The sequence below is a fragment of the Zychaea mexicana genome (assembly GCF_025766255.1).
Source record: "Zychaea mexicana strain RSA 1403 chromosome Unknown BDB00scaffold_48, whole genome shotgun sequence".
NCBI lineage: Eukaryota > Fungi > Mucoromycota > Mucoromycetes > Mucorales > Lichtheimiaceae > Zychaea > Zychaea mexicana.
The window spans coordinates 169,498-193,975 of NW_026516711.1; the positions used below are offsets into that span (position 1 = coordinate 169,498).

A 24,478-nucleotide genomic window follows, 5' to 3' on the forward strand; every position below is an offset into this window, starting at 1 on the left:
GCCATTTTAATCTTGCGCTCCCAAAGCTTCTTTCTTTGCTACTGCTCCTGTGGCTGCTATTACGAATACTTTCCTCTTTGCTGCTGCGCTTGGCCCTTTTATACAATCATTACATCATTGCTATTATTATCCGTTCTTCTTGTATAACAAACAGTAGCCGTTTCCTTCATCCAACACTACTACTCCTGCCTGTGATACTGTTACATATAGCGAGTAATGGCGATATCTCCTTCTGTTACATTTGAGTTTCAGACACACTCTGAAAGGAAGAACAGTATTATCGTTTTGCAAACTCGGTAGCAGCTACACATCAGCATGTTCGTATTACATGAAAAAACGAGGCTAATAACAGCCTGTAACACTTGGCTGGTGTAAACCGCGTACACCTTCTGTTTTCTAGTGATGATAAAGGGAATGATGCTTCATGAGCCCACCTTCTACTTCAAGAGGGTTGTATCTTGGCTTATATATTCCGAAAACAACTGTTCATCCTCCTTCTTTGGCCTTACAACAGCAGAAAAGGCTGGGTCGAAAACAAGCACCTCCAATAGTAGCAACAGTACTTGCAGTTATAACTGCTGTAGTTGGTCATTTAACATTATGAATTAATTGAGTGCAGATACATGTCTTTTATTTTGGCTAGAACAAGGAATGCTGGGAATACTACAAAGTCGCAAACGTCATGTGGGTTATTAATATTCTATTCGATTAACTAAACCAGTACTTAGTAATAGGACTCCATCAAAGAAAGAATTTGGGCAGTTCCGGCGACCGGCCTTATTTTAGTAATGAAACATATGAGGTACAACGACAGCACGGCTGACGGGGAAGATCATGCCAAGGCCCGGATAAGATCACTTTATAGCGAGTCATTGTTGAGAACCAGATTGATGAGTGAGGGTGGTCTTGCTACAGTAACCGCAAGGATGCACCCCTGCCATGTAAATAACAGCATAATAATTGACTGTTGTCGTCGCAATTAATGCAGGCTACAGCTTGTTAGATAAGAGCTGCTTCTTCCATCAAAAGATCAAAGAAGAAGAGAAGTGCGCTGATGAAGTGTCTGTGTCACACTCGTTAACGAAGCACGTTCACACTGTGGAAAAGTGACTCGTAGCACATTTCTTCCGAGCATTCCCCGCCAGGCGTGCCACATACTCTTGGCATAGTCATTGTGTGACCAAGCAATAGCTAACTTTGTCCATCGAATAAAATATACTTTTATTTATACTTGAATTCCCTTTCTTTCAAAAGAACTTGTTGATGATACTAGAAGCAATGTTGCTCTTTTTGGCTGTACTACCAGCAGTGGCATCTTGAGCAGCATTACCACCACCAACCATGCTCATCAAGGCACCAAAGGCAGGGTTTGAAGAGCCTTGTTGTTTTGTCAAGAACAGCTTGATCGCCCAGGACACGGCTTTGCTGATAATATCGCTCTTTTGTGCGCCTCCGGCATTGTTACTCGTGAAGAGTTTCATAGCTTCACCCATGGCAAGACCTGCCAATTTGTCGGTGCCTCCTCCAGAACCGGATCCTCCTCCAGCAAATAATTTGAACGCCTTCATGGCGGCGGCGGAACCGAGATCATTGGCTGACGATGATTTTTGATTTTGGCCGTAAATTTTGTCAAACATGGAAGTGGCATAGTCCACTTCACTTTGATCAGCGCTGGAGGGTTTGTCGGTGCCACCCATCACGTTCGACATGATATTTTGAAGCATACCCTTATCTAAAAAAAATTATTATAATGGTTTTAAAAGAGGGACACAAGATAACAGAATCTTCACGCAAGCGATGATTACATCAACTCCTTTGTATATATACCTCCTCCGCCAGCATTCCCTCCAATATGTTGCTGGGCCACATTGGCGGCTTGACCAACATTAACGTTACCTAGATAGCGTGCGCAAAATTCCGTGTTAAATATTGCCTATGATGTTTTGCGATTTTTAGGTAAGTCAAGCATACCGAGTAATTGAGTTGCTTGCTCAAACATTCTGTTTCTTTCGTGTATTGAAAAGAAAAGGGTTTACGCCTTTTATAAGAATTGTTTGCAAGGGAGGTGTTCTCCGCATCACTCGAATGCACTAACCCTTGTGATAGCCTTTTCTCCATAACAGTTCTTGTTGCATTAGCACAACTTGAAACAAGAGATATTGAAGCTCAATTACTATGTATTTCTTTTGCTCCCATTATAACTACATCATCTCATAGCAAAGCACCATTTATGCTAGAATAATGAACGCAGTAGAATCATAAAGATTGGAAGAGAATACATAGCCTTTATACGTTCGCTAGAGCACATCATTCTTACTATATGTACTAATAAAAAGAAACTACATGTAAACAGACCCAACAATAGGAACGACCAGAAGTATATAAAGTGAGAAAAGAAAGAAGAAATAAATAGAAAATTTTAAATATAGACTAGTACATGATCAGAAGAATTATTGTAACTGCTCAAAGATCATCTCACGGTACTTTCTCTTCCGCTCAGAGCAGAGTTGATCCAGCTTCTCAAACGTTGGATCTTGATAGCGTTTTTCGACGAACGTTTTCTCTGCCGTGATCACCATTACATCACCTATGTTTGTTTTTAATTAGGAGAATTAAGATATATATCATATATATATATAAGAAACGTCATTCAACAGGAAAAGTTATTGTAAAATATTACGCAGTATACTACACACATACCGTCAAGTGAATCATCTTCGATGACACGTATATAAGCATCGATGCACCGGCTCATTGACACCATGCCTAATGCAGAGGCCACTTGTTTCGATGGACCGGTAACCATGGGTGTATCTTATAACGCACGGTAACAAGATACCGAAAGTAGAAAGAGTATATGTCTTTCTTAGTAACAATTGCTTGACAGTAGCCAAAAATGAAGTTAAGAAACTAGCCAAGTATTACCAACAAAATGAGGGGCCATTGCATTGACTCGGATCCCTGTCGAACGGAATAAGGTACCATAGCTCTTGGTAAGTCCGATAATCTGTGCAAGATGAAGAAGCAAACCTTGTCAGCTATACTAACTACTTCTATATATAAGGATTTGATCGCAATATGTCATAGCACTAATGTTAATGATAACTCGTCACATACACCATGCTTTGATGCCGCATAAAGGGGAGCAAGAGGGGCACCGCAGAAGCCATAAATGGATGACGTGTTGATGATGCAACCAGGTTTGTTGTTTCGCACAAAATGCTGGATAGCAAGCCGGTTGGCCTTGGCAGCTGCAGTCAGGTTTATTTCCAGAGTTCTGTAGCCACCCTCTACTACAACATTGTTATCACCATCTGCTTTGGTCAAAAACAGTAGCACGACAGTTCATTAAGTCTCACTCGCTTATTCTTCCCCTCCTCCCCACCACAAGCACAACATGACAAAAGAAGAATGCTAGCGCACACGTAATAATGGCGAAAGGCAGCCCGTACCTTTTTCTGTGTCATTGACAAGATTGGACGAATCCAAGACACCGGCTATTATAATCACCACATCAATGGATTTGCCAAAGGTATCCATTGCAACGGCGTACAACTTCTCTTGTGCGGCCCAGTCCGTTATATCACATTGGTAGAACACGGCAACCTGCTTCTGCTTTTGCTTCTGCCTCTTGCTTTTGAGCCCACTACATATAAGATAATGGAAGAAATTTCTCTTTTTTCCTTAATATAACGCGAGTAAACTCCTATATGTACATTAATGCATCTCAATAGCACGGCTAATCATTGTACCTCCTATCATTATTGGCACCTTCATTCAATGCCTTTTCCAGGGCCTTTCCTTTTTCTTCCTTGGTTCCAAGAAAAACAACATATGCCCTTTGTTTTTTATATAGTGTTAAAAAATTGTTGCCCAATAAGTAAGTGACAGTGTCCCGATAACAGAATTTCAATGTAGTAGTTCTAATAAGCAGTGGTTTCTTTTTTCATTGTACCCTAAGCTAATGAGCTTCTCTGTTAGTTCCCGGCCGATCCCTGCAAGAAAACAAACATAGTTGCCCATAATCACAATCAGTATTACCGATTTGAATATCGACTAACGCAGCTAACTATACATGGTTTGCTTCTTTCTTTTTTACCTGAAGTACCACCGTAAATTGCGACAACTTTCTCTTTCAAATGCATGTCGGAGCAGGAGATTATATAAGAGACTGAATTGATAACTTAACGCGATACTCGACCGAGAAAAAGTAGTTCAAAAAAGTAATCGGGGAGGAATGATGACAGATGTTTATATGTCTGTCGAAAAAGAAGCGATAAGCGGAACGGCAGAAAACGAACTCAAAGTTTAAAAGAACATCTACTTTAGGAAAATTCGGCTTTTGACCTTTTCGGGAACGACGGCGCTAGAAAAGAAAGAAAAACAGGGTTCCTGCAGCAGCAGCAGCCTGGTGCGTGCCTGTCTCACCGACCCTAAATCACACTGATTCTTCCACTCAAATTATTCAAAACCCCACACCACCACCCCCAAGAAAAAGAAAGCTTCAATGCCCCTTTTTTTCGCATGTAGGCTCATGGAAATGATTTACATTGGGTCCCAAAAGCTTACTCTGCTGTCGGCAAGCCAAATTGTATAGCCACATGTCAGCAAAAAAAGGAGGAGAAAAGAAATTGTCATATTTCTTAAGTGTAGCAAAAAAACGTGTATGTTTAATTGTAGAGTATCAGTAATAGCAGTAGTAGTACATAGCGGCAGCGAGAAAAAGGTTGTGTAGATCTATGCTACATGTTCAAAAGGAGCGGAAACCGTAATAAGGAGAATTTACTGGGAGGGAAAGATAATACAATGCGTTTGTGTGTACATAATGTAATAGAAAGCAACGACAAGAAATGAAGAAGAATAAATTATACGTTGAATTAGCATGGAGGGATTGCCAGAGTACAAGCGATGCGTATACGCCATTGAGTTTCAGTAGCAAATTTAACTAGTCAGCATCCTGTTATGAATTTGTTTTCAAAAGATAGCATAAAGAGTTAACAAAGGTCGATTTTGCGCGTAAATTGTAGTAGGACTATCCTCACTGATAATGTTAACATAGCAGCCTGGACAAGCTTTTCGGGTGAGAGCATAAGTGGCCTTATCAAGCAATAGATCCTTCATCTTGCGGATCATTGCACGGGTAATGGCTATACGTTCCTTCTGACCATCAGGCAACTGCGAGCCCTTGTCACCGACACGCGTGCTGATGTAACCGTCCGGCAAACCAGCAACGAAGTTGTGAATATTGGCTGCACGTGCTGCTTTCTCAGTTTGCTCCTGAGACACCGTCTGGCTTTCACCAATACCAAATCGAATATTTTCGCCAATTGACATGTCAAACAGGACAGGCTCTCAACCGACCAGAGCCATATGGCGGCGGAGAATACCCAAAGTAAAGTCCTCAGTATTGGGGCTGTACGGACAAACGGTGCCTTCAATAGGGGTCGTACCAACCTTAAAGCATACCAATGGTAGCGGATTTACCGCAGCTTAAGAGACGTATTACTGTAAAGCATTAGTTTGGTCAACCTTGCCTCTCAGGTTGAACTCGCTGTGACATATCTATTTGTGCTAAATTATATGTTCAGTGAACAAAAACGCACTCAAACTACACGCTCACAGGCTCGACCAACTAACCCATACGAGTAGAATAATCTAATAAGATATGTATGAAGAAAAAGGGGTAGTACAATCAGCGGGGTGATCTTTGTGAAAGTAAGAGAAAGCACTGGGAAATCCTGTCACTAACCGGAAAGTAACTTTTACAGAAGATCACCAGCAAATATCGCGGTAGCAAGCTGATCAGGATCGATATGCAATCGGAGGTCCGATACTTTAAAGGTAGCCAGAGCAGAGCTCTTGGATTCGGTGTAAGTAGAAGCAACCCCACTGGCTCAATCAACATCATTGCACAGTAATCATGACACTGAGCAAATAGATGAACTGTTCATCAAATCGCAGCTTGCGGTCTTGAGAGAAATGCATACCGACATAGGATGCCACAGAACCGACATACAAAATGATACACTGACCTAAAGCATAACCAATCGAGGAAAGGAATACCTTGTACTTAGCCAATCAGTGAGGTTTGCAAAGCCTTTTTAGATTTTTTTTTTAGATGGGCTTGCTCGTGAAGATTCTGCAACAGTACGGATTTCTATAATTGCTTCACCAGCGACTTTATCAGACTGTACTCATGTGCTTTGGCTCAAAATGCGTTGGATTTTGGATTCAAAGAAGCTTGTGCTCATATCAAATATCCTCGTAAGCTAGTAGTAGTCGCCAAAACTCCATATGTTTCGTCTTCTATAACAGGATCGTGCTGGATGTTGTCACATATAAAAGATCATACATCTTTCAAATTTAAGGTAAGGAGCTGGGTGTAACTTAGTAGCGATCACTTACTTACTAATAATATATTCAGAAATGGTAAAAGCGAAGTATACCTGTGCTGGTGCAGTTTGATTTTTCTATGGATCAGCTTTTTATACACCTTTGCCTCCAGCTCTCTATCAGCGCACATGCTTTGTAGAATAGTATTTCTGAATTTTTCTGGTGTCACAATTTTGTTTTTGTCTCAATAAGCGAAGAATTCATCCGGAATTTTCCAAACTCGTGATTCTCTGTGATAAAATAGCTGGAACCAATACATTTATAGTGCTTGCTCTTGTTAAATCATTGCTCGTCTTCTGACTGCGGAAGTGTAAATGAGCAGGACGAACACTACTGGTAGCACTATTTTGATTTCAATACCCATACTTCTTGTTGTCGACCTCTTAACCTAGTAGTAGTAGTAGTTCATTAGGACGAGAAAAGCTATTTTTAGATGCTCAAGGAAACTGCAAGTAGTGGTTAATTGAATGACAAGAAATACATACCTCCAGAGTGTCGAGATAGGTTTAAGACCAGGAAAAGGATAGATGTAGAAGATATGGCATGCTAATAGAATTTTATATAAACAATGCATTGTCTTTGTATTTCCTTTTCGATATATACTGTAAATGACCAAGAAAACTATGGAATAAGTCACGGTGAGTAAGAAATGAGGAGGGGATAGAGTATGTTCTCTTTACCCTGTCTGCTTTCAATCAACTAGCCTAGCTAATTAGTATGTATGTATATCTACAGCACGAGACTGATGGCTTGCGGTTGAGCGCCAAAGGAATGTTCGACATGATGTCCGCTATAGCGGCACAGCATAATGACAGAATATAGATACAGCAAAGGTATCGGACGTATGAAAATATAGAACATTCACAAATGCAAGAAAATGACAGTGTTGGGGGACGTAAACAACTATTGATTCCTGTCATCATCGCCCCAATTGTAACCACTTGTCCTATCAGCAGCATACAACACGCATACATCATGTATCTGTATTATGTTTTGCCTCGAAATGTCGAAACAGCTCGACTAGTAGCTGTCTAGATAACGACTTGTGGATGTCGGACATTAACTTTCATTCTGTTGGACGAAATCTCATGCTATCGCTGCAATATGAAGTTTGGTTACTAGGGCAAGATAACTGGTCTAACAGACATTATCAGAGCTCCTGCAGTGATAGGGGTTTCTTTACGTACCTGTTACCTATCCTCGTATACCTACAACAGCTGGCGTTTGGAGCCGTTCTGCTACCAGCAATTGACTCATTTCGCTAAATACTTCTTTCTGGTGTAGTGCAACGACAACAAAGGGATCTCATGATCCAGCAGGACATGTCGCGATTTTAAGAAATGGTCTCGAAAACATGGATTTAGTATGTGACACGAAGAAGGTACCTTTTTGATGAAGTTATCAACAGCACTAGCACAGCAATTTTCTTGCTGTTCACAGGAAAACAAATTATTTGATAACTGCTTTGTTTAGCAGCATCTTATTGTGCAAATATTTTCTTTGAATGCAAATATGTGTGTAATATGCAAAATGCTAAAGAGTATACTCAAAGGGGGGAAAGGAGATGAATAAGGTTCCATTTTTGGAGGAGGAGAGAGAATATACAAGAAGCATATTTGGTATCGAAAGCGTAACAATCTAATCCAGAGAGCGGCTCACATATAGCTGATTTTTGTTCTCTCGAACATTGTAGTGAAGTAGGGTCTTGCAATGGTTGATAAGATCGCGACGATGTTCGATGTGAGACGAATCCATGCGCAGTGAATGTAGAGAGCCTGCTTTACGTGTCAATAATTGTCGTAAGCCCATATCGTCTGCCTGACCACAGCAATTGAGCGTCAGTGTAGTCAATTCCACTCGCTCAGCAAGTTGTTCGAAAAAAGCCCGTGTTATCAACTTGAGATTGGTCAACTCCAAGTGACGAATATGCGGGCTCAAGTTTTGTGCGAATTCTTCTATAGCCTTTTTCGTTGTGGGTCTGTTTTTACGTCGATATGGGTCGCCGCTACCAAGTCTGAGCACGCGCAAATTTTGATTGCTGGCGGCCACGGAAAGCAGGTAATCTTTCAATACATGGAATCCAGACACACACAGCTGCTCTAAACCTGGCGCCGTGCTGCTGATGACCTGCAGGAGCTTACACAGCTGTTCAGTCGTTCTTTGGCCAAGCACTTTGGAGTTCAGTGTAAGTTCAAAACTACGTAGACTAGTCAAAACACTGAATGCGTCCCGCAGGTCACGCTGGTTCTCCAGAATTTGAGGATCCAGATGCTGTAAGGTCAAATCGCTTAATATGGGGCATCGAGCGAGAAACGTTGATAAGGTTTTATGCTGCCAAGGGAGATTACTTGTCATTAATCGAGCGAGCTGGTTGGTATGCATATTGGCGAGTTGATTCCAGGTACTATCCGTGGGTGTAAACAGTTGGTCGACGTCATTCAAGTCGTAGTTGTCGATATCGATGCTCTCCAAAGTGTGTTGGTATCGGCGGATGATTCTGACAACTTCTCTAGATCCGTGGCCAAGTGCCACGCTGCTAGAGAATGCACGGAGTTTGGTTGTCTTTTTCTTACTGTTGCTACCAATGACTGTATCGTTGCCTTGACCAGCAGCGGCGGAAGAAGTGGTATTGGCGGGTATATGCTTCCAATGGTATCGGGATGGTTTTTCTTTGTCGGGCCAGTAGCACAGCAACTGGTCAAGCTGTGGGCACAGCTTAAAGACATGATCGAGGTTGATAATGTTGATATTATGGTTGAGCAGACCGGGCCATTGAAGCCACAAATGCAAACCTGAGAGGTTCGGACAATGTTTTAGTATGCTCATGATTTCGTTCATACGTACATCGAGACACAGACTTGTGATTTGGGGAAACAGCGGACACTTTAGAGCGGGAGCACTGTTCATGGTCATTATTCTGGGAAGGTCGTAGCGTTCGAATCCCTCTTCCGTTTGTCGAAAAACTTTGCTGTATGTGCAGCTGAGTTGAGTAAGTTTAGGGCACGCGCTAAGGATTTCCGGGGCAGAAATGTGGCAGTTGACTTTGTGAAAATCAAGCTCGCGTGGCGACGACAGTCGACGTAACGCCTCGATAAAACGCTGCATGTCTTGCACTGGTGATCCAGCCACTGTTACACTTTTGATCCGGTTAAACTCTATATAATTATACGGAAATGGAATTAAGCAAAGCGCATAGTGCATTGACAACAGATCAGTATGTGAGTATTGGGTGATTGATTAATACATATGTGCGGGAGCCGTGGTTATACACAAAAAGCGGAAACAGGCATTGAAATCAACTTTTATAGCAAGAAATGCTAGTGGATACATTACTGATGGATTCAATATAGCAGCAATCAAGTTGGATAAGCTTGTCTAGCATAGTGATCACGTCGTCCGTCACAACTACGCGGCGTACATGTGGGCCCAGGCACATCCAAAATCGGTCGCAGTCCACCTTGGACTTGGAAAAGTTAACAGTTTCCCAAATTAGGCTCGCATATTGTGGAACTGCTGCGTACCAGGCTTTGCACACCAGCATGCACTCCAAACAATCCGATTGACCAATGTTGCTGAAAATGTTTTTGACAATGTCGAAAGGCAAAAGTCGCCCATTGTGAAATTCCACCGCTGACCACTGCAGCATTGTACATTCCCCGTCCATCTCGTTTCTTTGTTCGGTTTGTTGTTAAGGTACACAGTGAGGTGGGCGGGAAGAGAAAAAGAGGGAGCGATAGGAAGAAGAGATAGAAGGTGTGGTATGTATGCTCTATGCACGACGTAAACTAATGATTATGTATGCGCTTGAGAGTGAGAAAAGGTAAAAATTTAGAAAGACGCGTAGTGCGTTTTGTTCTTGAAATGCGCGAAATTGTTGCCAAATACGGAGCTATTCTTTTCCACTACCAGAAACCTATTCTTTTCACTGCTTTTTGAGCCCCCACAGCTGTGAAGTCTTGCTTTGTGTTTGCAAATTGATGATTCGCATACCATGCAACTAAATAGTTACTTTTGTTTATTTGAATATGATGCGTACATATATAAGAGGGTATATGTACGCAGAAAAGGTTAAGTATGTTGATGATTTGCGATTACATTATTGGTCAAGTGTTCGCATACTGTCTGACGATTTCTACCTTAACAGTCTCCACGTGTTGGCGTCGTTTATGTATTCAACAAATCTTGCATCCACACCTGTAAATCTGGATTTCGCGCACGGCAGTAAAGTATCTGGCAGATTTGCCTCCAAAGTCGTACAAGGTTTCAAGTAAGGTATCCATTTAGTCTCCTTAGATAGATAAACTTAAGCGCAATAACTGTAAGTAAGTACTGAGCCGTTATACATTTTGATTCTTACTGAGCAATTATACAACATCATCCGCATACCTTTGCCGTACCTTGTTATTTTAACTATCACTTCTAATGATTTCTTTACTTATTAGCATCTATTACATATTCGTAAATGCTCAAGATGTACTACAATCACTTTACTCTTATCACTTCTCTTACCCTTGATCTACAGTACTATTTAGAATGTTTGAGTGGGATAGTATTTACTTTAACATAACTTGTTATGATTACATGTACCTGCATATTGATCCCAAACGTTCTCATATTAATAGCACCTTCTTCGATCAATTTTTGGAGAATAATGGTGTATTCCTGATTAAAATCCATCCGCTTTATAGAAGACAAACATCGTATTACTGAATTACCAATACGCTGAACATCTCAGACATTTTACCAGCACCCACAACAGATTGTTACTGGTGATCTTTGCCACTGCTAGGTCCTTCGAGCAGTTTCCAAGTAAGATTCAGCCGTGTTGTTGAAGCAAATTAAACCGACATGGTGCACAGCGATTCTCTTCCTACCGCGAAAATGCAGTAGATAGAGAGAGAACATAATTATTGCTGTAACCCTTCTTCAGTTCGTCTGCAAAGATAAAAGTCTCGATTATCCGCAAGCACGGAGCAATACGCTTTAAGTTGATAGTGGTTTTATTAACGGCACGATCTAACGCAATGTGCAAGGCCTACTGGCAGCAAGCATATGAATAGGCACCGATGAATGATTGGATGAAGCAAGCGAGCTATTGGACGGCTTGAGCCTTTCTCGCATTCAGTTCTCTGTAGCTATATATTTATTAGTGGTACCTTCTATGATTATGTATATAATGTAAGAGCTTACGTCGTGTAACAATTGAAAATGCAACATATGTATTGGGCAAATGGTAATGCAAGACCTCTCTCGTCGTGCATATTAAGCATTAAACCAGGCAATTTCTCTTTATCAGCGGATTCTTCGCTAAAGGTTGAAGTTGCAGAGACGGCGAAGTGAATTGAATTGTCCGGATCAGTCTCAAAGTACTACACCGACGACGGAGATGATAAATGATTCGCTACATGACGAGATTTATACAGCTTTTGCAGCAGTGTAATAAACCTCAAAGGTTTTCTCTACAATCTGAGTTTTCAACAATAAAGAGTGAGGTGTATAGACATAAAGTAGTCGTGATGATCATCCACATAATATGGGAGATATACTTACTACCAAAATGTTTAGACCAGGCAATTGATGACGAAGAATTCGAATCTACGACAACCAACAACCAAGAAATATTACACCACAGTCAATGAAGCTGTGGAGTTATGAAACCAATTACACCACCTCATCACAAAACATAATATTTCATTCCAACAACATTGCACTCTACTTCTATGTTATCCATATGCATACAAGTTTGGAGCTTTTTTAGCTTATATTTTTTGATTGACGTGTCTCAACTTCAAAGTTGGAAGCTCATCTTCGCTCAGATAGCTCAATCTAGAAAAGCTCTCGTATTTATTTTGTATGGTTGAAAGTCAATTTTAGAAGAATTATGTTCAGAGTGAAGCCAAGGATGGCGCCAAGAGCTAATACAATCAAAGTGGCTTTTCGGTAATCAAAATATTAGTGAGTGGAGAGCACAAACCCAGATTTGTCCCTCTTTTTCTGTCTTGGCATCTTTTTTTATCCTCCCATAAATGTACGTCCATCGCAACAACGACAATACCCAGCCGTACACATCGGTAATGATATCACCTAGTGCTCCACCTATAAACGAGGAATTTTTCTACTCTACATCTCCTACCGCTAACGTAAAGTCTGATCACGACACGCCATCAACCAACTTAACAACAACAACGCCCCCAAATTCCACCTATCACACCGGGATGCTTGCCTATAGGCCACCGAACAATGCCGAAACAGTACAAGCAGTACGGGAACAAGACGAATTACCAGACAATCATCCATCAGCATACCATCACAGCAGTTTTACAATAAGAAGCGTAGATCAATACGACTTAATGCTGCCGCCCCCTTATCAAGCAACAGCTCCCTTACTCGCTGCTCAAGAAGGAAGCGACGGCGACAACGAAGAAAACACAACACTCGCCCACTCCTCGCCACCATTACATAATTTTGTCGAACACACTCACTACTATGGTGTACCGCAGAGCATGTATTTCTCTCCTTATTGGTTCCTGATTTCGTTTTCCTTCTTTGTTTTTGGGCTTGCGCTTGTCATTACTTCAGTTGTCGTAATCAAACAGTGCATCGTTGAATGCACGGACCTCGAGAGCGACGGCAGCAGTATCAATGACCTTAAAGCTCATTGTGACCCAGTTTGCAGAAGGGGATGGCAATTGGCCGCTCAAGATGGCGGTGCAGCGGTTACTGCAGTAGCGGGTCTGGCAACCGTGGCCCAGTTGTTTGCACTGCCCATGTGGCAGCTACACATTTGCTTTAATTCTTGTCGCAAGAGATGATCTTCGAATAAAATATTGCATTTGCCATACTCATTTGTTTGATATCTTTCTAGCATGTTACACCTACGATGTCTTAATCCCTTCTTTTCTCTCTAATAGTAACACTGCTACTACTGATATATATGCGTATATCATTATAAATCGAAAACCAGCTTTACTTATCGAATAAGATGAATTTATCGACTAATCAAGCAGTTTTAGTGTACAGAACAATATCCCCATTGTTAAGATACTAACAGTGCAACAAATATTTCATGACAACTTTTAAGATAGTGAGGGTGATGATTCGTTCGATGATAAGTCTTTTGGATGGCGATTCTCGTCAGAAACTGAAGAAGTACATAAGCTTAGTAGAAGCACGTTTCCTTAATAATATGAAATAAATTCGATAACTAATGCACTTCATTCACTCAAAATTCCCAAACAAAGATCTAATAGGTACAGGTTTTTTTAAAGGCTGTTAAGAATGATACTCTAGCGACTGGTGTCCACAATAACAAATGTCTTCTTTTTTGAGTTTGTTGGTGCTTGTGATGCGTTTGATCGTGTGTTTGCGAATTTTGCTTCTTCCCGAGCAATTGCTCGCTCTTCAAGTACTTTGTATGGTTGTCGATTCAATGCTTTGGCCGCATCCTGATCGCAAAGGATAAAAAGACAGAGAGTATCAGCACCTTCTCTTCCTATATACATGTTCGTCAACATAAGCATAACATTACCTGCTCTGTAAATGCGGCATCTTCTTCCACTAAACTGAACGTGGGTTTCTTCACCTTGGGGAAGATATCCACAAGAGGTTCAATTAACGGAGTAACAGACTGATCAGCACCCATAAGCTTCTCCATTCCCTTTGCGAATTTCTTTTGAAGAGCAACGCCCTGTTTGCAAACAAAATATTCAGTTAATACCAAGTACGCCTCATCTATTTCCAGAGTAGCTACAAACCACTTACATTCATTTCCAATTCCTTTTCAGCTTCCTTCAACTTCAGAACAGCTTCCACACGTCGCATCGAGATACCATACTTGGTAGCCAATTTACGGATAGACCAGTCTTCAGGGTTTTCAGTAAATGTGTCATAGATTTCTTGACGAGCTGCGTCGGTCAATGGAGGTCTAGGTTGAAATAGAGGGTTCGAAGGGAAGGGCTATATACAACAAACAAGAGCCGCATGAGCAAATTCCCTTCTTTCAAATTTACAGGGCGATTGCAATCGTGTCTCTTACCGTTGTACTCAAATAGTTTGTTGTTCCTTGCGATGGTCGTGCAAAACGGGCACCTCCACCCTCACGAGCCCATTCATGAAATCGTCGTCGTCTGCGGGACAATTTGACAGGTTCTGGTTCTTCGGTTTGTTGCTCTTCTTGTGGTACCTCGTCTGCTGCTGCTGTTGCTTCGGGTTTTTCTTCGTTCCATCGTCGGCTTGTGCAAGAGAATAGACGCTGATTCTCTACGCGTGGAGCAGCAAAGACTGTAGGTTGTGCTCGGAATATAGCTGGTCGAATGAGTCGAGACATTTGTGTTGACATTGAAAAGTGGGTCACCACCTTGTAATTTTTTGTCAACAGCGAAAAAGGATCCCAAAATTCGTGACGGCTCTCCGGCAAGCCCTGAATTTTCGTGCAACAAAAACGGCATTATACACTCGGGTAAGGTTTTGCCAATGGTACAGCAAATCGCTTCATAGCATCGACTGTATCAGCGGATATGACAGCGGCTAAGTCTGTAATATCTGTAAAGCTATCCTAATGTTGCGTGCTCAGAGACGGCTGCTAGACGAAAGCTTATGAGGATGATAGTATCACATTGTCACAAAAAAAGACTTTTTACACGAAGCATCAACAGCCAAAACATGTCATATTTTATAGATCATCTATAGAATCAGTCTATACAACCCAGCTGAAACGAAGACTGGCATAAAAATACGTGAATAATCGAGTCGCATAGACAGTTTCTTAAGGGAATATTTACCTACGCCTGCGACGCCTAGACCCACGGCGGTGCTTTGTTTTCCGGGAACTTTATGGAGTTTCCGTGCCTCGAGTAATGCATAACCTCCTAATCCACCAAATGCGCCAGCACCTGTTAATTTGCACGACAAGCAATCTTGGTACTCTTGATTTTGTAAGGGTTGATGCTGCTGTTGCTGCTGTTGTGGCTGCTGTTGTTGTGACATAATTTGAGGGTAAAGAGTTGAGAAAATTAACAAGTGTCAAAAAGTTGTGTATGCTCCCCGCTTTACTTGAATTTATTTAATTTCACTTGCCAGCAGGATTAAAGCAACACCGTGTTTGTCCTTTTCCATGTTTAAGCTTAATATAAAAGATATCCGAGTTATCTTCATTGTTGGTATCCGAGCTCAGTAGTAGCACTCTTTAAGTATAATTAGCCCTGATTGCACTATACACCAAACCGCAGAAACCAGTGGTGTAGATCAATAATAGCTGCCATGGAAACATAGTATTTGAGGTTAGACCTAAGAAATGTCTGATGAAGTGGCGCGGGATGAGAACTCTTATTGCTGCATGAACTTTACCAATTAACACCCAAAAATGGACGGCCTCGATAAGCCCGTGCACGAAGCATTGCTCGACTACGATCTCTTGAATGTAAGACACGCTTTAAAGCGCCACTGAAGACGTTAACCATTAATACATAAGTATAACATATATCTTAAAGGCGTTCAGTGTCCAAGAAAACAACGTCGTAAATCTAGCAACAGCGAAACCATGGGTAATCGAAGAAAACTTTGAACCAACTTCGAGCATTGAGCAATATGCACTTATACGCATACATTTCCTTTTCAATAGCGTATGAATCTCTGCGCTACGAGTGAACAAGATCCTTGTACATTTTTTGTTGGTAAATAATGTCCAGTCAAATCAGGTTTTTATGTTATGGAGCTAAGAGAAAAATTTTCTGCGTTGACATATAGCCACGGGGCAATACGTTCAGGTTTACAAAATCGATCACTTTAGTGCCGCCTTCCGTGAACCTGTCAGAACACTCGCAACACCTATCCCGAGACAAGGCCAGGTATTACTGAGAATAACTGAATGTTTTGCCTTGATGGAAATAAGGAGCTCATATGTTACTGTATGTTATCTCAAGGACCTTGGAATGGATACGATTAATCAGATTAAAGTGGGCAGAATCTTCGAAAAAGAAGTGGTTGTCACAGTGTCTGATGCGGGTGATATATGGATTTGGCGTACAGATGCTTTACATGAGCCACCCATGACGATAAAGTAAGAGGATTGAGCCAGATGGGAGAAAAGAGTGAATAAAACTGAACTTTCGCTAACATGTGGGTTTTTATAATGTTAAAAGCAACGATGGTTCATCCACTTGGGGTTTAGCCATCCATGGGGACCAAGGCTTCATTGCAGTTTCTGCTAATAGCTGGACTATCAATGTCTACAATATTGGTGAGATGACGAAAAGCGATCCTATCTTTGGCAAACGACGGCGGACTGTTGTGCCAGTAATGGATGGAGTGACGAAACGAGAATTGGGCGGACACACGGACAATATCCCTTGCATTGACTTTAATCGATCTGGTCGGTACATCGCTAGTGGCTCCATTGATCAAACATGTAGATTATGGGACTTGAAAACTGGACAACAGGCGACGATCCGTAAAATCGAAATGACTAGGCGAGAGAACGAGGCGTGGTATGTATATACCTAAAAACTGGAAAGGTCTTCTTACTGGTAGAAATAACACAGCTATCGGCCCATTTGGCTGTGTATCATAGGTGCTGGTCTGTAAAGTTTATCTCACAGAAAGATATCATGGTGGCACGGTGTACAGACAAACAAATTAGCGATGCCATTATGAGACGAATCCACAATTCTCGATCCACCGCATTGTCAGCGGTCGGTATGCGTAACTCAGCTGCATTACCGATCTACCGTCTCAATATGGCAGGATTCGAAGGAATACACGCATTCATGCAACCATTCGAAAGCGACAACGACGAAGATGATATAGCTGAAGAAGATGAAGACAACGATAACAATCAAAGAAGAAGGCCGTCAGATGCCATCGATATTCCAGACGAAGTGCGAGTTCCAGCTGCACAATTACAACAATTAGAGCTTGGCAACGAAAGTCTGCAAGCTTTAAGAAATCGCGTTCAAGATTTTCGTCAGCTATTGGCATCTGGTCCTTTCGAAGAAGAAAACGACGATGATGTCGATGATGAATACGAGTACGACGACGACGAGCAACGACAAAACGACGAAGAAGAAGAGGAGGAACAAGACGATGATATATACCAAGGGCCAGATGAAAACATCACTGCAGCCTGGCGACAAGGTGCTGAGCAATCTGGATTGCCTGAGAACCAGGATTTGATGGATTGGCTCAGCGATGAAGAAGATACTGCGGATGAACCATTTCTACGACGTTTACCAGGTGGTCATCGATTGCTGGCTCCTGAGGAACATCGTGCGCTTGAAGAACAGATGGTTGCTGAGCGAGCTGAGACATTCCCGTTTCGATTACGCAATGTGCCGACAGAGGTGATCCCAATAAGTCAAAGTGGCTGGAGCGATACCGAATCGGACACTTCATCAAACAACTCAGAACCTGACACTGTAATGGAAGCTGATGAGCCGAGTGGACCATGGATAAAGTCAATGATTCCACAAGTTATGCGGTGCTCGTCCCCTGTATCTCCATCAATGGAGAGCTTTCTTGACAACAAAATCAAGAAACGCAGTGACGAACTTATCATGCTTACTACGCCAAAGGATGTCATATTGCTGCATCCGACCATGACAAGGATGGTAACAGAACGATGGGAACGTAATGTTATTAGCAACGTCGATGTCCGCTCAGACAGGCTACTCACGGCAATGGATCGCCTCAATATGGTTGAATGGATTCCAGAGTTGGAGCTCTATGTTGCTGCTAGTCAAAAGGGAACAGTAGCACTTATGCGCGTGATCAAGGTCGAGTTAGAAAATGGGCAAAGCACGCTTGTTTTCAATAGTGAAAAGTATTTACCTGATTCTGGGCTGCGGAATAGCCCACTTTATGGTAAGAATGTGCTTATTGCGGGATTATAAGGAGGGAGAAAATACAGTAGAAACTAAACATCAAGGGGGATGTCGTGAATCGTTGCTATTTTATTCGCCTAGGAATGACCGTGCAAAAGGCGGAGCATGATCGAATGACATCGCCTACTTATTTGATATACCTCTTCTATAATGATGGTTGCGTATTGGGATATCGAATATCTCGGAAAACTGATGAGCTGTTTGCGGAACCTATTATATTGTAAAATCATCATTGTGTACATTAAAAATTTGCTTCTCAATATAAATACCTGTTTGTCGAGTCTCCGTATGAACTAGTTACTGTCCACTCCTGCATAAAACAAGTTGTTTTTTGTTGACAGTGGGCACTAATTTATTGACAGCTGCTGATGCTGCTACTACTTGGTGATGGTGATACGAAAAATTACGCTCCTGAACACATGTCATTGTCTTTGTTTCTCTATTTATTTGCTTACATCTTTACGGACACCTTTACGCGTCCAACTTGTAAACACAGAGTCGGTAAAGGAGATCTTTTACCTTCTCGGGCCCGTGCGCATCAACTCACTGTTTGACTGTTTGACGCAAAAGGGATCTTCCGCCATTAAGCCATGAACTCCCCCACATGGCAAATGTTTATCCGAGCCAATCATGGCACGCTCATTAATTCACACAATAGTTCGCTGTGGGAAGCGCATTATACTCGCCTTCGCTGTTACCAACCACCCCAGCAACAAAGATGTCGTCGCATTGGGAATCGCTACTCACACCTCAGGAAGTCCATGCCTATGCGCAGTTTTTTTCTGCAGCAAATGGCAGTAAATCGACTGTTGTTAGTGGACCAGAAGCAGTTGCCTTCTTCGCGCGGTCAGGGATTCCTAACGAGATACTATCGGACGTACGTTTATAAGTTTGAACTTCGTTATATTTTATCCAGATTCTCACTAGTCCAGGACTGATATTTTCAAATATACTTACTTGATAATCTCGATGTTTAGATTTGGGAAACTGCTGACCGAGACAATTTGGGATATCTTACTCCCGAAACTTTCTCCATTGCGCTAAAACTCGTTGCGTGTGCCCAACATGGGCATGAGGTTGCAGAGCCCATCTTGTCAAGTGGTATGGAGTTGACAAAGGCAAAGGGGAAAGACTGCGGTATGGTGTAAGAGCAATATCAAGCATTCTAAATATAAAGATTTAAACATAGCCGTTCCACTGCCACAATTTGAAGGATTCAACCCGGACGCAACAACGAGTCCTAATTCAAGAAACGATATCATATCTCCTGCTGAACGAGAAAAGTACCTCGGTATCTTCCGTGCCCATCAGCCTGTGCAAGGGGTTCTTGATGCCGAAAAGGTTAAAAATATATTCGACAAGTCCAAACTTCCAAACGAATATTTGGCGCAGATATGGCAAGTATACCGTGGCTCTCTGATATTAAATTATGTATTACACAAATAATAAACATTAAGTTGTAGACGTGCTTATCAATTATGCATGATAACAATTAGGAACCTTGCTGATCTTCGCAAAGCCGGTAATCTGAACCAGACTGAGTTCGTTATTGCTATGCACTATATCGCTAAACTCATGGATCGCTCCATCACGACATTGCCGGCCCAGCTACCTGCCCAAATCTATGGCTCAGCTGCTGGATCCATCCAATCTTCGCCTGTCATGCGACGGACGAGTATGTCACCTGCGGCAATGATGCAGCAACGCCAGCTTACCGGCAGCAGTGTTAGCAGTATCCCACCTCCACCCCCACGAACCCAGCGAAGCCGAACTGAATCCATCGAGTCGCTTGGAAGCATGGCATTTTCCGGCAATAACAGCGCTTCTTCTTCTGGATGGGATGTAACGCCACAAGAAAAATCACAATACGACATATTTTTCAACCAGATCGATACAAAGCGTATTGGTGCTGTTCATGGCAACGAGGCTGTTGAGTTCTTCAAAAACTCGCGATTGCCCGACACAGACTTAGCGCGAGTGTGGGACTTGGCTGACCTGGAGCAAAACGGACAATTAACGCGCGATGAATTTGCCGTGGCTATGCATCTCATCCAAAGCCGATTAGCAGGAAATCCATTGCCCAACGTGTTACCCAGAAGTCTGATCCCTCCTTCAACAACAGTAGCCGTTGATAGAATCACATCACCACAGCAACCATTATACCAGTCTCCTCCTCCCACGACAAGAGCACCATCACAGCCACTTGCTCCTCCACCTCCCCAACAGCCAGAAGCTGCGCAGGAAGACCTTTTGGGTGACTTCGGCGACAACGAAGAACTGACTACCGAAACAAATGCCGTTAATCAGCTTCAATATCAGATAAAGAATGTCCAGTCTACAACGGCACAAACCAAATCACAAAAGGCTGGTGTACTCAGCATACTAGAACAGAGCCGGAAACAAAAGGAAAACGTGGAAGCGCAAACAGCACAATTGGCCAGTGCTCAACAAGCCGAAGGGCAACGACTGATCGAGCTGCAGAACACAATGCAATCCGAAGAATCAGAGTGGACGCGAGTGCAACGGGAGCACGATACTGCCCAGAAGGAGCTAGAAGAAATTCAACTAGAAGTAGCCAGAATGGCGCAAACACTGGATCATGGTCGAACAGAGAGTGAAAGGTTGCGCCACCAAGTTCATGATGTCCAACAAGAAACGGCTGGTCTAGTGGGCCTATTAGAACGTCTGCGGATACATGTCAATAAGCAACGTTCTGTCGATTCCACATCTGCTGTCGCTGCCGCTCCCAGCGAGCCATCATCCAAACTTACCTTTGACGATGTATTCTCCCCGTCAGCAGCACCAGCAAGAGTAGCATCGCCAGCGACATCAGTGACACCGAATACTGAGGATGACTTTGACACGATCTTTGCGCCACAGCCAACAACGGCGGAGAAGCGACAGCCTCCTCCACCACCGCCACCATCACGACGAACAACTGTACGACGTCAAGAAGCACCCCAAACAACAAAGAAGGCTCGTGCGCCACCTCCCCCTCCTCCATCAGCAACAGCAGCAGTAGTAGCCACAGTAGCTGCTACTGCTGCCACTGCGGCGGCCCTTGAATCAGACGAATCGGGAACCGAGACGACAACTTCTTCTGATACAGAAAGTGCATCCGAAGATGCCAAGAGCCTTAAGACTGAGTCACCCACTGCACCAACTGCTCCTAAACCACCTACAACATTGGAACCATCTGCCACAAATGATCAAGACACGAAATCTTTGGAGCAGTCAGCAGAACGTGAAACTGTGGATAAATCCAATGATACGGCGACAGAAACAACTTTTGAGGAACAGACACGGTCATTAGAAAAGCCGCAAGACTCTAAGGTCGATGAACTAGCTGATGATGAGGTTGCGGAATCAGATGCCAAGAAGACTCAGTCTTTGCAAGAGTCAGCAGAATCTGAAGCTGCTTCTATGCCTGTAAAGGAAGAACAACGAAAGACTGATTCATCGGATGAAGTATCGGATGGAGTATCAGAATCAGAAGCAAATGCAACACCTGACAACGCAGGAAAGGAATCGACTCCTACCGAGGAGGACCACCACGTTTTCATCGACTCCGGTCAAACCGCACCAGCTACCCTATCAAATGTTGAAGCAGGAACAATTGATGCATCCACTGCTAATCAAAGCGTAGAAGAGGGAAAAGAACCTTCTTCCCAACTTACGGTCGAGCTGCCCAAAGAAGAAGACCGAAAGACCTCTGAAATCCTTGCCGATCAACTGACGCCTAGTCTGGATCAGTCTACAACCTCGAGCACAGTAGTAGATTTAAAGCAAAATCTTACAGAAGCAAAGCCTCAGGAAGCTCAAGAAGAAGCGTCTTTACAAGATCGAAATGAGAAGGAAATTGCTACCCCTGTATCATCCTCGTCATCTCAAATTGATGTCAAGGATATTCATACGAGCGAAACACAGGTTGATCAGCCCGAAGCGAATACCAAAGTGGCGCATGAATCACACGATCCAGCAACAGACCCTGTCTCCACAAGCAAAGAAGGTACTGCCGAAGTAAATAACAACAACGATTCCAAACTGTTTGCAGAAACGCAAGACGAGCCAGAACAAAGGGCGTTTACGGATGCACCTATTCCAGTTGAGAACGAGGCGGATACAGAAATCGCACGAGGAGAAGACACCAACGATGAATCAATCGTTAAAGAGGCAGCAGGACCAGTAGCAGCAGTAGCAGCAGCACCCGTTATTGAGGGCATGACTGTACTGTCAAAGGAGACAGAAGATTCTACAGATGACGATGTATCAACCAAGCAGGGTGAGCTGAAGAACGAAGCCACGACGGGCGTCGAGGGCCAGGGCTTAGATACAGGTGTACAGGAGGGCGGACCGGTTGGAGAAGGTGACAATACGCAGACAAAAGATAAGGATACCGAATCAGACATCGAAGACGAGTTCTTATCGATCGATGGCGATGACGCTAATCAAGACATGGACGCTGACGACGATCGCAAGACAATGGACAACGATAGCACCAATGCAAAGGACAGCGGTCTGCATGATGGCAAGGAGAACAAGCCAATGGATGAACAGACCGAACCGAGAATGAAACATAACCAAGACAAAGGAGAAGAAGAGAAAGCTCTAGTGGTGGATAAAGAACGTGCTGTAAGCACCTCATCATCTACCAAATCCGAGGAGGAAGGGGGCGAACGGGGGTCAGTAGATGACGCACACTACGTTGGTGGTGACTTGATTACTAGCAAAGACGAAAGGTTACCCGAAGAGGAAATAAGCACACACGATAGTGGAACGCCCAAGAATTTCGCAGGATCCGTTTTAATGACAAGCGAGCCGAAAGAACATGTGGAAGAAGGAAGCCCGTCGAAGTCCAAGGAGCCCGAACAAGGTTTGTCGACGCATGGGGATAGTACTGCAAACGAGGAGGAGCAACGAAAAGAACAGCCAGCAAACGAAGATTTCGATGCTGTGTTTATGGAGCGACCAAATGATACAGAGCGATCATCGTCGGATGAAGGAGGAGGCGAGAGTTTCGAGATCATTTCTTCCACAACAAGCCCCAACAAGGATCACCAAGCACTACCTGCTGCTGATGAATTCGATGCCGCCTTTGCGAGCGAGCTCCAGCAAGCCAAAGTAGTTAACGACTCGTCGCTTCTCAACCAGGACGACTTCGACGCAGCTTTTGCTGACGAGCTCACCGATGCTAAAGTTGTCCATAACAACAAAAGCGACAGCGAAAAGGGAGCTACAACGCAGGGAGATAAATTGAGTTGGGCAAGCAACTTTGGCGGATTTAACTTTGAAGACTTCGACTCGAAGAAGAAAGACGACGAGTGGGACTCTATCTTTGGTGGTGACGAGAGCAAAGCAGGGGGAACCGAGCATGTGGGATTCCAAGACGCGTTTTCTGCAAGCTTTAATAACAGCAATCATCATGACAATGCCAGCAGTAGCAGCAACAACAACAACAACAACAAAAATATTAATATTAATAGCAGTAATAACAGTAAAAATGAGCAAGGTACAACAGTAGCAGCAACTGAAGAAGAAGAAGAAGAAAGAAGCAACAAGGAGCCGCAGCAAGAAAGGGGAATACCGACTGTCGGTAGCAGTAATTTAGACCAACTAGTTATAATGGGTTTTGACCGAGATTTGGCCAAGGAAGCTTTGGACAGATACGATCAGGATCTGGAAAAGGCGACCAACTTCTTGTTGGACTTGGCAGCTAAATAAACAAGAACTTTAATAAGGGTAAATATCTTGCCTGTCTCTTCTGAGATTGACAGCGAGCCACAAGGTTGTTATTCTGGGAATCTGGGGGGTGCGCAGGGGTATGTGAGTGTGTGTGTGTTAAATAGATAGAATATACGAAGGTCTAAGCGCCTTGGTATATCAGAACATCTCAATCTTTTTCACACAACACTTGCATACACTCGCTACTTCCTCTCTCTATCTAATGCTTCTTTCGCTGCCCCTTTTTTGTTATATTCTGATGTGTGTGCTGTGTGTAAAGTAAATTCTCCCTTACTGTTACTAACCTAACTCCTAAATGGACCAACAGTCATGCTTTCAGCTTGCCCCCAATTCTTTGATAAGTTTTCTCATTTCTATTTAGTCACAAAGGGGTTGCATAGTGTATTAGTGTAATGTAGTCGATATGCACACACAGACTGACAAAATTATCGCGATGCATTTGGATATAAACAACGTATTGATTTCTT

The 24,478-nt window shown here is 42.9% G+C and overlaps 8 protein-coding genes across 8 annotated transcripts; 3 read left to right on the top strand and 5 right to left on the bottom strand.

The window, feature by feature from the left end:
• Positions 1-1,247: 1,247 nt before the first annotated feature.
• On the bottom strand, positions 1,248-2,014 carry BDB00DRAFT_958405 (uncharacterized protein; the record flags this gene model as incomplete). The annotated part of the gene is made up of 2 exons (XM_053129679.1): positions 1,828-2,014; positions 1,248-1,732 (listed from the first exon to the last, which is right to left on the bottom strand). Exon 2 carries the CDS (start codon positions 1,722-1,724, stop codon positions 1,248-1,250), a length of 477 nt encoding a protein of 158 aa, XP_052978648.1. The 5' UTR covers positions 1,725-1,732; positions 1,828-2,014.
• Positions 2,015-2,450: 436 nt separating this feature from the next.
• Positions 2,451-4,375, bottom strand: BDB00DRAFT_939702 (uncharacterized protein; the record flags this gene model as incomplete). Its single annotated transcript, XM_053129323.1, has 8 exons — positions 4,100-4,375; positions 3,956-3,995; positions 3,753-3,839; positions 3,453-3,646; positions 3,118-3,290; positions 2,926-3,007; positions 2,701-2,814; positions 2,451-2,587 (listed from the first exon to the last, which is right to left on the bottom strand). The coding sequence occupies exons 1-8, from the start codon at positions 4,143-4,145 to the stop codon at positions 2,451-2,453; spliced, it is 873 nt and encodes a 290-aa protein (XP_052978649.1). The 5' UTR covers positions 4,146-4,375.
• A 315-nt stretch (positions 4,376-4,690) lies between these two features.
• On the bottom strand, positions 4,691-5,334 carry BDB00DRAFT_910340 (uncharacterized protein; the record flags this gene model as incomplete). Its single annotated transcript, XM_053128653.1, has 1 exon — positions 4,691-5,334. The coding sequence occupies one exon, from the start codon at positions 5,332-5,334 to the stop codon at positions 4,975-4,977; it is 360 nt and encodes a 119-aa protein (XP_052978650.1). The 3' UTR covers positions 4,691-4,974.
• Positions 5,335-7,865: 2,531 nt separating this feature from the next.
• Positions 7,866-10,231, bottom strand: BDB00DRAFT_939703 (uncharacterized protein). The gene is made up of 2 exons (XM_053129324.1): positions 9,727-10,231; positions 7,866-9,548 (listed from the first exon to the last, which is right to left on the bottom strand). The coding sequence occupies exons 1-2, from the start codon at positions 10,055-10,057 to the stop codon at positions 8,032-8,034; spliced, it is 1,848 nt and encodes a 615-aa protein (XP_052978651.1). The 5' UTR covers positions 10,058-10,231; the 3' UTR covers positions 7,866-8,031.
• Positions 10,232-12,389: 2,158 nt separating this feature from the next.
• Positions 12,390-13,238, top strand: BDB00DRAFT_828795 (uncharacterized protein). The gene is made up of 2 exons (XM_053123885.1): positions 12,390-12,464; positions 12,623-13,238. Exon 2 carries the CDS (start codon positions 12,744-12,746, stop codon positions 13,203-13,205), a length of 462 nt encoding a protein of 153 aa, XP_052978652.1. The 5' UTR covers positions 12,390-12,464; positions 12,623-12,743; the 3' UTR covers positions 13,206-13,238.
• Positions 13,239-13,315: 77 nt separating this feature from the next.
• BDB00DRAFT_437645 (eukaryotic mitochondrial regulator protein-domain-containing protein) lies at positions 13,316-14,945 on the bottom strand. Its single transcript, XM_053117388.1, has 4 exons — positions 14,429-14,945; positions 14,155-14,349; positions 13,922-14,080; positions 13,316-13,838 (listed from the first exon to the last, which is right to left on the bottom strand). The coding sequence occupies exons 1-4, from the start codon at positions 14,729-14,731 to the stop codon at positions 13,680-13,682; spliced, it is 816 nt and encodes a 271-aa protein (XP_052978653.1). The 5' UTR covers positions 14,732-14,945; the 3' UTR covers positions 13,316-13,679.
• Positions 14,946-15,754: 809 nt separating this feature from the next.
• On the top strand, positions 15,755-18,493 carry BDB00DRAFT_873470 (uncharacterized protein; the record flags this gene model as incomplete). Its single annotated transcript, XM_053127094.1, has 8 exons — positions 15,755-15,811; positions 15,882-15,935; positions 16,013-16,064; positions 16,138-16,238; positions 16,314-16,450; positions 16,533-16,877; positions 16,961-18,249; positions 18,351-18,493. The coding sequence occupies 8 exons, from the start codon at positions 15,755-15,757 to the stop codon at positions 18,491-18,493; spliced, it is 2,178 nt and encodes a 725-aa protein (XP_052978654.1).
• A 45-nt stretch (positions 18,494-18,538) lies between these two features.
• On the top strand, positions 18,539-24,009 carry BDB00DRAFT_828801 (uncharacterized protein). Its single transcript, XM_053123886.1, has 5 exons — positions 18,539-18,646; positions 18,725-19,146; positions 19,247-19,370; positions 19,459-19,666; positions 19,766-24,009. The coding sequence occupies exons 2-5, from the start codon at positions 18,988-18,990 to the stop codon at positions 23,988-23,990; spliced, it is 4,716 nt and encodes a 1,571-aa protein (XP_052978655.1). The 5' UTR covers positions 18,539-18,646; positions 18,725-18,987; the 3' UTR covers positions 23,991-24,009.
• Positions 24,010-24,478: the final 469 nt, after the last annotated feature.

Bases quoted from the DNA above. Each gene is read 5' to 3' on its own strand.
- BDB00DRAFT_939703 (XM_053129324.1), bottom strand. From the start codon at position 10,057: ATGGACGGGGAATGTACAATGCTGCAGTGGTCAGCGGTGGAATTTCAC. The intron at 9,549-9,726 runs GTAATGTATCCA...ATAATTATATAG, and splicing joins CTGCTATATTGAATCCATCA to AGTTTAACCGGATCAAAAGT.
- BDB00DRAFT_828795 (XM_053123885.1), top strand. From the start codon at position 12,744: ATGCTGCCGCCCCCTTATCAAGCAACAGCTCCCTTACTCGCTGCTCAA.
- BDB00DRAFT_437645 (XM_053117388.1), bottom strand. From the start codon at position 14,731: ATGTCAACACAAATGTCTCGACTCATTCGACCAGCTATATTCCGAGCA. The intron at 14,350-14,428 runs GTAAGAGACACG...TGTTGTATATAG, and splicing joins CAAACTATTTGAGTACAACG to CCCTTCCCTTCGAACCCTCT. The intron at 13,839-13,921 runs GTAATGTTATGC...CTTTGCGATCAG, and splicing joins ATGCCGCATTTACAGAGCAG to GATGCGGCCAAAGCATTGAA.
- BDB00DRAFT_828801 (XM_053123886.1), top strand. From the start codon at position 18,988: ATGTCGTCGCATTGGGAATCGCTACTCACACCTCAGGAAGTCCATGCC. The intron at 19,147-19,246 runs GTACGTTTATAA...CTCGATGTTTAG, and splicing joins CTAACGAGATACTATCGGAC to ATTTGGGAAACTGCTGACCG. The intron at 19,371-19,458 runs GTATGGAGTTGA...ATTTAAACATAG, and splicing joins AGAGCCCATCTTGTCAAGTG to CCGTTCCACTGCCACAATTT.